This window comes from Castor canadensis, chromosome 5 (assembly GCF_047511655.1).
Source record: "Castor canadensis chromosome 5, mCasCan1.hap1v2, whole genome shotgun sequence".
Taxonomy (NCBI): Eukaryota; Metazoa; Chordata; class Mammalia; order Rodentia; family Castoridae; genus Castor; species Castor canadensis.
In genome coordinates this window covers 83,467,518-83,480,007 of record NC_133390.1, presented here as the reverse complement: position 1 = coordinate 83,480,007, position 12,490 = coordinate 83,467,518, and the positions used below count along the sequence as shown (strand labels likewise).

The 12,490-nt window shown below is 36.6% G+C and overlaps 1 protein-coding gene across 1 annotated transcript in view; it reads left to right on the top strand.

The window, feature by feature from the left end:
• Nucleotides 1-12,490, top strand: part of Dnajb11 (DnaJ heat shock protein family (Hsp40) member B11) — an 18,520-nt gene extending 6,030 nt beyond the window's left edge. Inside the window, exons 4-11 of the mRNA XM_020174084.2 lie at nt 3,353-3,450; nt 4,979-5,111; nt 7,715-7,857; nt 8,274-8,356; nt 9,002-9,059; nt 10,663-10,774; nt 11,155-11,314; nt 12,039-12,490. Of these exons, the coding sequence (XP_020029673.1) occupies nt 3,353-3,450; nt 4,979-5,111; nt 7,715-7,857; nt 8,274-8,356; nt 9,002-9,059; nt 10,663-10,774; nt 11,155-11,314; nt 12,039-12,103 (852 nt within the window). The 3' untranslated portion in view covers nt 12,104-12,490. The remainder of the gene's footprint in view (nt 1-3,352; nt 3,451-4,978; nt 5,112-7,714; nt 7,858-8,273; nt 8,357-9,001; nt 9,060-10,662; nt 10,775-11,154; nt 11,315-12,038) is intronic.

Genomic DNA, 12,490 nt, shown 5'->3' with positions numbered 1-12,490 from the left:
GCCAGTTTTTGTCATGTACAAATACAAACACTGTGTTGACAAATGATCTGATTTTTCTTTCTTTCTTTTTTTTTTTTTTGGCTGGGGCTGAGGCTTGAACTCTGGGCTTTGCACTTGAAAACCAGGTGTTCTACCACATGAGCCACACCTCCAGTCCCTGATCTAATTTTTCAAAAGAAGTTGGAATTACAGATTTTTAATATAAATTCTCCTGATTGTGCGAGTTTTGATAACTAATTCAATTAAATTCTTTTTTATGCAGATCAAGCAAAACTCAGCTATAATTCAAATTTACAATCTCTAATCTAGCTCATGGAGTTGCTCCAGCAGTAAAAGCACCTGCCTAGCAAGTGCGAGGCACTGACCCAGTGCTGCCAAAAAACAAAAAAAGAAAAAAAGAAAAAGCAGTTCCTACAATCTGTAATCTCTAGGTGGCATGTGTAGTAGTACAAAGAACAAAAAGGAAGGGATCTCAGATGTCCTAAAGAAGTTATTGAACTGATACAGGGTTTTATATCCAGGTGAGCTCTAGAGCTGTTGGGGTGCTCCTTCGCTGTACACCTTCAGGGATCCTACAGGACAGAAATTCTTAACCTGGTCCATAAATAAACTTGAGAGTGTAGATAGTTCATGTTAAATTATATGTAATATTTTCTCTCTTGTTGATTATATGAATTCTTTTTCCTATGATTAGACCTATTTTTGCTAAAAACCCAATATTTTCTAGGGAGGTTAAATTTACAGTGCTTTGCAAACAATCTCCTATATTCTTTTTTTTTTTTTTTTTTTTTTTTGGTTTTGGTTTTGGTATAGGGGTTTGAGCTCAGGACCTGGTGGTTGTTAGGCAGGTGCTTTACCACTTGATCCACACCCTTTCTCTTTTGTGCTTTACTTTTGAAGTAGGGTTGGTCTTCTTTGCTTAGGGCTGCAATCCTGATCTCCACCTCCCAAGTAGCTGGGATTATAGGCGTGAGCTATTATGCAATATTCCTAGGAATATGGAAGGCAGGCTATTAATACTCTTTTATGAACTTGCAGTTCATTTAACTCTAACAACTTTCTAGTCACTAGTTCAGATTTTTTTTTTCTTTGTATCATTCAGGCTTGACTACCTTTCACCCTAGGAGAATGATTGTTCACAAATCAGAATTAGCAAATACAAATTTGTTTCCCCTACTGAGCTGGGATTACTGCTGGCATATTAATTTGGTGAGAATCTGCATGTTGATTGGCCAATTACCTAAGAACCTTTTTTTTTTTGTCTTTTAAAAATAAAATAGGCTAGATGCGGTAGCATGCATCTGTAGTCCCATATCACTTGAGGCCAGGGATGGTAGCCAGCCTGAACAACCTAACAAGACCTGGTCTCAAAACCAAAAATAAGTAAAATAGTTTTTAAGATCATGGAATAAAAGTGCATTCCTTAAACAAGAAAAGTGAAGAGGAGTGGCTTTACAGGCAGCTTTTTTGGAGATTATTACAGAAGTCTCTGCTGTCGAAGAAAAGAAAAGAAAATGACTTAAGGGTAGTCTTTGAAGGTTTTGAATTTTGTGGTTTTTTTGTTTTTTTTTTTTTTTTTTCCAGGTGCTGGGGTTTGAACTCAGGGCCTCCACCTTGAGCCATTCCACCAGCCCTTTTTATTTTTGTGATTCTTTTTCAAGATAGGGTCTCTTGAACTATTTGCCTCAGCTGGCTTCAAACCAAGATCCTCCTGATCTCTGCTTCCTGAGTAGCCAGGATTACAGGCATAAGCCACCAGTGCTTGGCATGAAATGGTATTTTTTTATAGATCCAAATTTAAATCTCATTTATTTGATTAGACAAGATCAGAGAAGTAGACCTAAAAACGAAATTAATCAGGAATCCTGATTGTGTAAAGTAAGAGTTTTTTGTTTGTTTTTACATCAACTCTGCCTATTTTTACTTACCCAAAGTACTTATTTTCTAAGGATACTTGCCAAAGTATTCCTTTCTCTCACCTGATCTATCATAGTGACTTTACTGTAGTGGTACTGTGCTTACTTCTGAACTAATCCATTTTTCTTTGCTTTTAAGAATGCTTATTTTCTTGTACATTCAATTTCTATTATTAATCTTAAAGGTATCTTAAATGTTTATAAGTGTTTCCATTGCCCCTTATATATCATTCAGGCCTGAGCCAAAAGTGTGTCCTGTTTGAATGTGCCCATCAGTCTCCCCCCACCTTTTTTTTTGTCTAAGTTAACAGCCCCATCTTTGAGCCTTTCTTTAGGCCATCATGAATATGAGTGTGAAATAACTTTCTCCTTCAATTTCTTGTCTAGGTAGGAGTTATACATATCAAAGGAAGATTTTAAAGCTATTTAATTTTCAAAGGTATATGTGTACTTATACTTCAGGTTGCTGTAAATAAAAGGAAAGCCTTTTTTTTCCCACATTGAACAAATTTTGAAGAGCATTCAAACTTGTTTTGTCTTTGTATTCTTTGGTATCATATAGAGAATGGGCTCAGTAAGAAAGCATATAGCCAAGACTGTGTTCTCTGAAACCACTAAAACTTCAAAAACATCTTCTAAAGCAGTGAGACTGACCTTAGCGGGCTGGTGGAGTGGCTCAAGTGGTAGAGTGCCTGCCTAGCAAATGTGAGGCCCTGAGTTCAAACTCTCAAAAAAAAAAACAAAAACAAAAACAAAGAAACTGACCTTAGCAACCTTCATAGGATAATGTCCCTTATTACTCTACCTCTCTGTTTTCTACAAATGCATTTCTACATATACCAAAGCATGAAGAAAAGGGAATGAAAAATACAACAATATAGATCTCATGGGGCCTATCATCCTATTCCCATGACTTGTCAATCTCCTCATGTATGTGTGTTGGGGCAGTAGTAGATGAGGTAGGTATGTGGGGCCACCTATTTTTAAGGCTGCCCTAATTTGGTGCTTTTATCACTAATGACAATCTTGTCTTAGTTATATCCTAGTTTATAATTTAGAGAGATAATATGGCATTAACAGCATAATCACTGGAGTTAAACTGACTAGTAAACCTTAACAATCCATCTTGCCTCTTTGCTGGTACTTTCCCAACCTTTACAGCCACATTGCTCAAATATGACTTTTAAGTTACTAAGTAAGATTTGATGACTTTAAGTCAAAAATGTGAATTAAGCAATGTGGAATGGACACTGCACCAAAAAGTTTAGTTTGTTAAAGAAAACTTTTTAAACATGCCTTAGTAACATACACAATGAAGACTACATTCCCCTGAAATCTTAGACATCATTTCAGAGTAAGAAAACAACCATAAATAGGAAAGAACCTTAACTGACTGTTACCAAGTATGCTCTTCCTCCCCTGGCTTTTATCCCCAGGTTCTGTCAGATAGTGAAAAACGGAAACAATATGATACTTACGGTGAAGAAGGATTAAAAGATGGCCACCAGAGCTCCCATGGAGACATTTTTTCACAGTAAGTAAATTACCCATCTGTAAACCATTAGTATCTGAGAATGAATCACTTAGTGATTTAATGAGCAAAATTCTTCTAAGCAGAAAGAAGGTAAGAAATTTCTACTCCTGTACCCAGAGCTAGCTCTCTTTCATCCTGTCAATAAGAGAGGAATGGTTATAATAACCACTATTAGGGTAGAGACTTTTTATCTCCTGCTACACATTGCTTTCTGGGAGTACCGGAATAATAAACATCTCCTTCCTCATTCTTTGAACCCCTCTTGTTGACATTTGAATCTCCATATACCATACTGTCACGTAGTAAAAGATCTAATCTGGGATTCAGACCCAAAGTTACAACCAAAAAAAGTCTGAGTCTGCATTTTCATGGGGAGAGAGTTTACTATTTTCTTGAGATTCTCAGAGGGTTCTGTGAACCCTTCCCCAAAAGAAGAATCACTATTGCTTATAGTAACTTTACCTGTTTAGTGTTTGGGGGTAACAGTAGACTTTTAGGATTTGTAAAGATGCATGAATAATATGATTGAGGTATTTTCCTCTTCCCCAGGATTAATTTGGTTATTTTAGCCTACTACGGAAGTTTCTGTTCCTTTGACTGTTCAAAGTGATACTGAGGGATGTCAGAAAGAGAAGGTTCCCCATCCTTACCCTGTCCATCTCCTTGCTTTAAAGGTTCAGGAATATATTCACCAGAGTTGGTTGGTAGAAAGGGAGTTATATGGTTGTTGTCATCACTGTATTAATATCTGTGGCTTCTTAATTACAGCAAAAAATAGCATTAAGGTTAAAACACCTGCACAATTCAAAGTCACTGTTTTTATTAATCTCAAAGTGATTCTTTTGTTTCTTATAAAAATTAATTTTGATCTTATAGAGACCAGAACTTACTTTTATTTAAGGACTAAAATTTTACTAAGGCTGATGGTGCTTTTTTAGCTTATTTAAATATGTGCCAAGATTTTTGTACAGAGTGTTAATCATGATGACATGTACCTCAGCATTCAGAAGGATGATCATGAAATTCAAGGCTAGCCTGGGCTGCATAGTGAGGCCCTGTCTCATAAAACCAAAAAGTACATAAAGTGAGCATACAAACACATGTAGTATGCTCAAAATTACCCTTGAAATTCCTTAAATTAACCACTAAGTTTAGTATTATACAGGTTTATATACACTATGTTCCTTTCAATAAGTCCATCCTATTGAGATTTACCTCATTATTGAAACAGATAATTACTTCATTGGTTGAGTTGAATTCATTGGCATACTGTATGTGTATGTGCTGTACTCTGTGTATAAACCATACTGTATTAAACTAAAAGTAAATTTTTTTGTAGTGGGTGTCAATATAGTTGCAATGTATTTGATATTACATAAATTTAAATTGTATATGATCTTTGACTACAGCGTATTTAAAACTCAGTTTTGCACAATGCTTTAATGCGAAGTAATATTTTATCAATGTAAAGAAAAGTAAATAAATAAACTCAGATTTCTTTTCTTGATGAATTTGCACTTATCTGTAGCTTCTTTGGAGATTTTGGTTTCATGTTTGGAGGAACCCCTCGTCAGCAAGACAGAAATATTCCAAGAGGAAGTGATATTATTGTAGATCTAGAAGTCACTTTGGAAGAAGTATATGCAGGAAATTTTGTGGAAGTAAGTTCAAAAATACAGCTGTTCATATTGACCTCCAGAACTTGTACTTTTGACTAAAAATGAGAGGTTTTAGTATACCTTCTCTGTCTTTTAGAGAATGAGGAGGAATGACTGATGCATAGAGTTGAATTAATGCTATTCCTTAGTTCATGGTACACTGTTGTCATTGTTTTATAAACTAAACTCACTACCTAACCCTACAACTAAAAAAATAGTACCATGACTTAATGTACCTACATCTACTTCCGTATTCTATCCCCCTGCTTCTCTTCAGAGATAACGTTTACATGAATTTTGTCTTTATTATTCCTTTGCCATTAAGTAATAAAATAATCATATATTTTATTACATTTATATATGAATACCTGAAGAGTATATTACTTATTTTTATTGTTTTTGAATTTGTAAAAATGGCATGTTGTTCATTACATTTTGGACTGGCTTTTGTCAGTCACTATTATTTTACTGGGATTCATTCTTATTGTTTATAGCTATTCTAGATAAAATTTCATTGTGATCATAATTTATCACTGGCATTTAGGTTTTTTCCAGGTTTTTTCAAAATTCCAATCATCTTGTACATGATAATTCATGTACGTACTCTAGTACACATGAGCAAGAATATCTCTTGGGTGGATATATTTAAGAATAAAATTGCTGGGAATATGAACCAGTGTTTCTATTTTACAAGATAATACCATATTATTTTTGAAATTGATTGTACCAGTACTTCCACTAACAATTTATGAAACTTTAGATTTGCTGCCTCTGTAGCATTTGGAATTACTAGACTTCTCAATTTTTGCCTATCAAATAAGTATAAATTACTACTTTGGTATAGTCATGTTTCTACGTCTTGTGGGGGTTTTGGTTTTTTGGCAGTATTAGGGTTTTTAACTCAGGGCCTCCTACTTGCTAGATAGGTGCTCTGCCACTTGAGCCACACCTGCCAGTCCTTTTTTGCTTTAGTTATTTTTTAGGTAGGGTCCCTTTTTTGCCTGGGGCCAGTTTCAGACTGCAATCCTCCTATCTATGGCCTCCCACTTAGCTGGAACCACAGGTGTGCACTATGACACCCAGCTTATGGATTGAGAAGGGGGGGGGGTCTTGCTAACTTTTTGTCTAGGCTGGCCTCAAACTGCTATCCTCCCTATCTCAGCCTTCCAAGTAGCTGGGATTATAGGCACAAGCCATGGTGCTGTAGTCTTGTGTTTCTTTCCAATTAGGATAAGCATTTCTTCGTGTTTATTGGCCATATTTGTTTCCTCTCGTGTGGAGTTTCCATTCATGTCTTTTATCCTCCTCTCTTTTGTTCGTATTGATTTCTAAGAATACTTCATTCTACTACTAGTTCTTTGTGAGCAGAAATACAAATATATCCTATATATTCCATCAATTTGTAAGTTGTTTCATTATATTTTAAGATTTATTTCAATGAACAAAAATAACTAGTTTGGGGTGGTGGTTTTTGGTTTTGATTATACTGGGATTTTGGACTCAGGGCCTCACATTTGCTAGACAGCTTATCTACCACTTGAGCTACTCCCCCAGCCCAAAGTATTAAGTTTAATTGTCAAATCTATCAGTTGTTTATGGTTAGTTTTTGTGTCTTTTAATATGAAGTTATTCATACTTTTTTACATTCTGGAATGGACTTTGAAGCTAAACTGCCTACTTTCAAATCCTGGCTCTGCCATATATTAGCAATATGGTCTTGGTCATTTTACTTAATCTTTTTGTGCTACTGTTACCTTACCTATAAAATAAAGATAATAGCATGATCTACCTCATAAATTGTGACGATTAAATGAATATGTAAATGTCTAAAGTAGTAGGAGCATTGCTTGGCAGGTAGTAAATGCTGTAAGTTTGCTCACTATATCATTTTTGCTGTAATTTATGATGTTGCCTTGGGCTTTCATATGTTGGTAGACTAAGGAATTTTTCTCCGAGATTCTTGTCACTTCTTGGCATGAGCATGTTACCCTGCAATTGGGCAAAAACAGGAATTTATATATATATATATATATTAATTTCACATACTTAGAAGAATCAGATGTTTGATGTTTGATTACAGTCAGCTGCAAAGAGATGGTCATTGTCTTTTCCTAGCTGTTAAAGTGTCTGAATGGTGATAGCACTGGGAAGTAGTCCTGGATTGTGTTGCCTGAAACAACAAGGTGTTTTCCTTAAATTAGTCATAGGATTAGATGGGGTAACTACATATCAGAGTTTAAATGCTGTGGTTGTTCTTTACAGTGATGTGTTTTGCAATTCAGATTTGTTAGACAATAATAATTCTATGAACTACTTTAACTCAGTAGCACTTAGCTGTTGCTTAGAAATGCTGGTATTATACCCCTTATTTTTTCAGTTCCCTTCTTACTCCTCTCTTTTTACTGCTCCTAATTTAGAATTGGAGTCATTTAAGTGTGTATTTGCTTCATTTTTGTTTGGGAGGTGATTTGTTCTTCCCAAAGCATTCTGTTACTTTAGGTTTCCCTAGGGGGATAGTTTGCTGGAGAAGGTGAAGTTCTGAGCAGGCATGTGTGCAGAGCTCCAATTGATTGAAGAGTCTAAAGGCTATTTTATGCACTTCTCAGGTAGTTAGAAATAAGCCTGTGGCCAGGCAGGCCCCTGGGAAACGGAAATGCAACTGTCGGCAGGAGATGCGGACCACACAGCTGGGCCCAGGGCGCTTCCAGATGACCCAGGAAGTGGTCTGTGATGAGTGCCCTAATGTCAAGTAAGTGAAAGCATGCCCATGGACCCACCAAGAAACACTTGACTTCTTACTTGTCTAACAAAATTCTTACCATCCACACCTAGCTCTCCCTTCCTAACTCGACCAGTTCCACCAAAGGATAGAGCATTTTAATTTTTTTTCTGAAGTATTTTTTCTTAAATTCTCCTTTTATATTTCTGACCTAATAATCAGTGCTCTTTGTTTCTGAATATACTTGACAAACATTAATGTTTCATTTTGTTCCTATGTGGACTATTAGAGTAATCTTATATATAGTAACTCTGCCCTGAATTTTGACATATAGAAGATATAAACAGATCGCAAATAACTTTGTCAAATAGAAGCGCACTATCATCTTTATTATATATATCTTAGGTTTCATTTGCATTTTCTTTTTTTAATTCCTTTTGTTTCAGACTAGTGAATGAAGAACGAACGCTAGAAGTAGAAATAGAACCTGGGGTGAGAGATGGCATGGAGTACCCCTTTATTGGAGAAGGTGAAATGTTGATGTTTTTTGTTATCATAATCTATTCTGCTTGTTTATGAACCACCTCTGCCTCATCCCATATCTTAATGGCTACACAATAAGTGAATATATAATTTCTAATACTCTTCAGCCAGTGTTAGGATACAGAAAGACTTTTATACCAGCATTATTTTTCACCCAGATTAGCATTGCTGTTTGTTCGTTGAATATCATGGCCAAGAGCTACTATCAGGTAGCATAAGTTTTATCAAAGTGTAGGGTATTCAGGCTTTAGTGTATAAATTTTAACTTAGCAAGGAAAGAAAATATGTGACTCTAATTAGGACATTAATAAAATGCTCTCAGACCTTACCTTTGAACTTAAATTTATAACTCTAAAAAGAAATTAGCTTTAACACTTCAGATGCAGAAAACCAGTGAATCATTCTTTTTTTAGGAAATAGGCCAAGTAATTTATTGCTGTGCCTGAAGCACAGGTGACGTTCACTCATAATCTGAAACTTGGTATAAGCAGGCAGAGACACTGTCCTCATAGATAGACTTAATAGAATCAATGCCTAAGGTAGTAGTTTTTAAAAATTCTCTCAAATGCCAAGTAGAGTTTTGGTGTTCACCTTGTATGATTTCTTATATTCTGTAATCTTCTCTGGTCAGGTGAGCCTCACGTGGATGGAGAGCCTGGAGACTTACGGTTCCGAATCAAAGTCGTCAAGTAAATAATCAAATTTTAGAAACCATCTCTTTAGCTCTGCTTTCAGATGAGTCAGATGATAGAGATAATGCATACAGACCTTTTTGTCTGTCTCATGCCCTCGTACTATAACCATTTATTTGAAACAGCAACAATAATGAAAGTTTGGGATTGAGCCCCTAGGATAAGCCATAGTTATTTATTTACTTAGCACTTAAAATTCAGAAGATGTTGGAAGGAAAGAACCAATAATAAATGTAAAGAACTGGAGTGGCTCAAGTGATAGAGCACCTGTCCCACAAGTACAAGACCCTGAGTTCAACTCCTAGTACACCAAAAAAAAAAAAAGGAACTGTGAAAGAGAGACAAATTTGAATAGGGAATCAAGGAGAGATATGATTTTAGCTAACTATGGCACCATTCAAGAATGGAGTCTGGCCAGGCACCGGTGGCTCACACCTGTAATCCTAGCTACTCAGGAGGCAGAGATCAGGAGGATCGTGGTTCAAAGCCAGCCTGGGCAAATAGTTTGCAAGACCCAATCTCAAAATACCCATCATGAAAAGGGCTGGCAGAATGGCTCAAAGTGAAGGCCTTGAGTTCAAGCCCCAGTACCACAAAAAAAAAAAAAAAAAAAGGAATGGAGTGTTTTCCACAGAAAAAACCTGCAGTGTGAAAATTCTCAATTTCTCCACTTATAGGCTTCTCTGCAGCATGATGTACCACCTAGACAGTAGTTTTGCCCAGGACTCAGGCTTTCTTATTATTTTTCTTGTTACTAGTAAGAAACCAGCGATACTTCTGGTCTTTTCTCTGGCTTTTCTTACCTACCTTGCTTTTCTCATTGCTTGTCTGAGAAACTGTAACATATACTGTTCTCTGAATAAGCCTAGAATCTTCTTATGTTCTTGACTTTGCCAGAATCCCCTCTTGCCTATTCCCCTTTCCTTGTACTCACCTTATCTACATTTCTTGAGCCCACCTGGACTTGGGATTCCAGCTCAGAAAATGTCTACCAACCTGTTCTTATTCCCATCTTCCCAGCCCCGTGTCAAACGTCTTTTCATAACCTAATGACTTTTCCTTACTTTCATTGGCTTCTGTTCTTGTAAGCTCCTTAAGAATAGGGTTTAGTAAGACTCACACAACTTTATAGTCTCAATTGGTGCTATACACAAAATCATGTCTAATAAATGCATATTGTTTGAAAGAATGGTTTTAATATTTTTCCAAGATTTTTCTAATACCTTTTTCTTTTTTTTGGTGGTGCTGAGTTTGAACTTAGGGCCTTGCACTTTTTAGGCAGGTGTTCTATCACTTGAGTCACGCCTCCAGTCTTTTTTTTTTTTTTTTCTCTAGATATTTTTCTGGTAGTGTGTTTTTGCCTGGGGCTGCCCTCAGACTACAATCCTCCTACCTATGGCCTCCCACATAACTGGGACCACAGATGCACACCACCATAGGGTCTTATTAACATTTTTCCAGGGCTGGTGATCCTCCTGATTTCTGCCTCTCAAGTAGCTGGAATTATAGGCATGAACTGCTGCACCTTGTTCTCACAACTTTTTGAACTCTTCCCAAAGAAATATGGAAATAAATGATTTTTACCTTGTTCTGTTTTTAGGCACCGAACATTTGAAAGGAGAGGAGATGATCTGTATACAAATGTGACAATCTCACTAGTTGAGTCTCTGATTGGCTTTGAGATGGATATTACTCACTTGGATGGTCACAAGGTAAACAAACCAATTTTCCTGCTCTTTAAAGCCTTCATATGGGTGGTGTTAGGTTATTTTAGCCACTTCAATCATTTAGAATCCCATGGACTCCTTTCTCAATCTCATTCTGTCTTCTTATTCTGCTGCTGAATGTCCAGCAATAACACCACAGACATTTTAGCTACTTAGAGTTAATTGCACAATCTTTGATCTGACAGTCTTGTTCTTATAGTTTTTAACCTTTTCTTTGACTCTCATCCTAATAATGCTTCCTTTAGCCTTCATCTTTTGTTCTTTGCTGAGCTGTGCCATTAGCTTTGTGCACCAATGCTTACTAAAAGTTAGGGAATATACTTCAGATGTGCCAGTCCTCCAATCTTTTCTCTTACGTTTTCCAGGTACATATTTCCCGGGATAAGATCACTAGGCCAGGAGCCAAGCTATGGAAGAAAGGGGAAGGGCTCCCCAGCTTCGACAACAATAACATTAAGGGCTCTTTGATAATCACTTTTGATGTGGATTTTCCAAAAGAACAGTTAACAGAGGAAGCAAGAGAAGGTATGGGGAGGGAGGAAGGGATGGACTGAGAGAGAGAGAGAGAGATTGTGTGTGAAAGCAGAGTGGCAATGAAAACAAAATCCTCCAGTGACATGAGATATCATCCACTAACAACAGTGGAACACAGTGTTAGGAATGAACTTGTCTTTCTCTGTGAAGACTATGATAATTAAAAAAAAAAATCCTGCTGTCACTGTGACCGTAAAAGGCTGTGTGATCTTGACTTTGAAACCTAGGGAGTAATAGAAGTACGGAAGTGAGACAGAACCACTTAGAATGAATGAGCTGGACCAAATTGTAAAAGGGAAGATGGGGAAGATGAAATGTACAGTCAGAGGATTAGAGGCTCACAGGTGGTATCTGTGATGGCTGGTTGAAAAGAAGGCCTGGTAAGAGAAAGAAGAGTGATGAAAGAGGTTAAGGATGGACAAAGAAGAAGGAATGAAATTCTTAGCTAAGAAGTTTTCTTTCCCTTTGATTACCTCTTCTCGGGTCTAAGTGCTTAGGGTTTTGTGGCATATGTGTATGGGATGTGGGCCTGAGACAAGTGATCATCTTGGATACACATACCACGTGTGATGAAGTTGGAGATTGGCAGTTCTTATTTATTTCAGATAATGTGGTTGTCATAAGGCCTTTTGTGAGCCTCTACATGAAACATGCTCTTTAAAACTTCGAGGGAAGTTATATTTTTGTTAATGTAGTCATTTGTTCATTCTTTCAGGCATCAAACAGCTACTGAAACAAGGATCAGTGCAGAAGGTATACAATGGACTGCAAGGATATTAAGAGTGAATAAAATTGGACTTTGTTGAAAATAAGTGAATCAGCGATATTTATTATCTGCAGGGGTTTTTATGTGTTTTTGTTTTTTATTTTCAATATGCAAGTTTGGCTTAATTTTTTTTGTAATGATTGTCATTACATGAGTAAGAAGGCTTAAGAATTTGTTCATTTGCATTCAGACAAGAGTGACCAGCAAAAGGTTAACTAATACCTCTCCCTTTGGGGATATAATGTCTGGTGCTGCCTGCTGCCTGAGTTTCAAGAATTAAAGCTGCAAGAGGACTCCAGGAGCAAAAGAAACATTACAGACGGTTGGAGATAATTGTTAGCTATTCCACTAAATGCCAACTGGAGAAGTCTGTTTTTAAATACATCTTTTGTTTTGTTTTT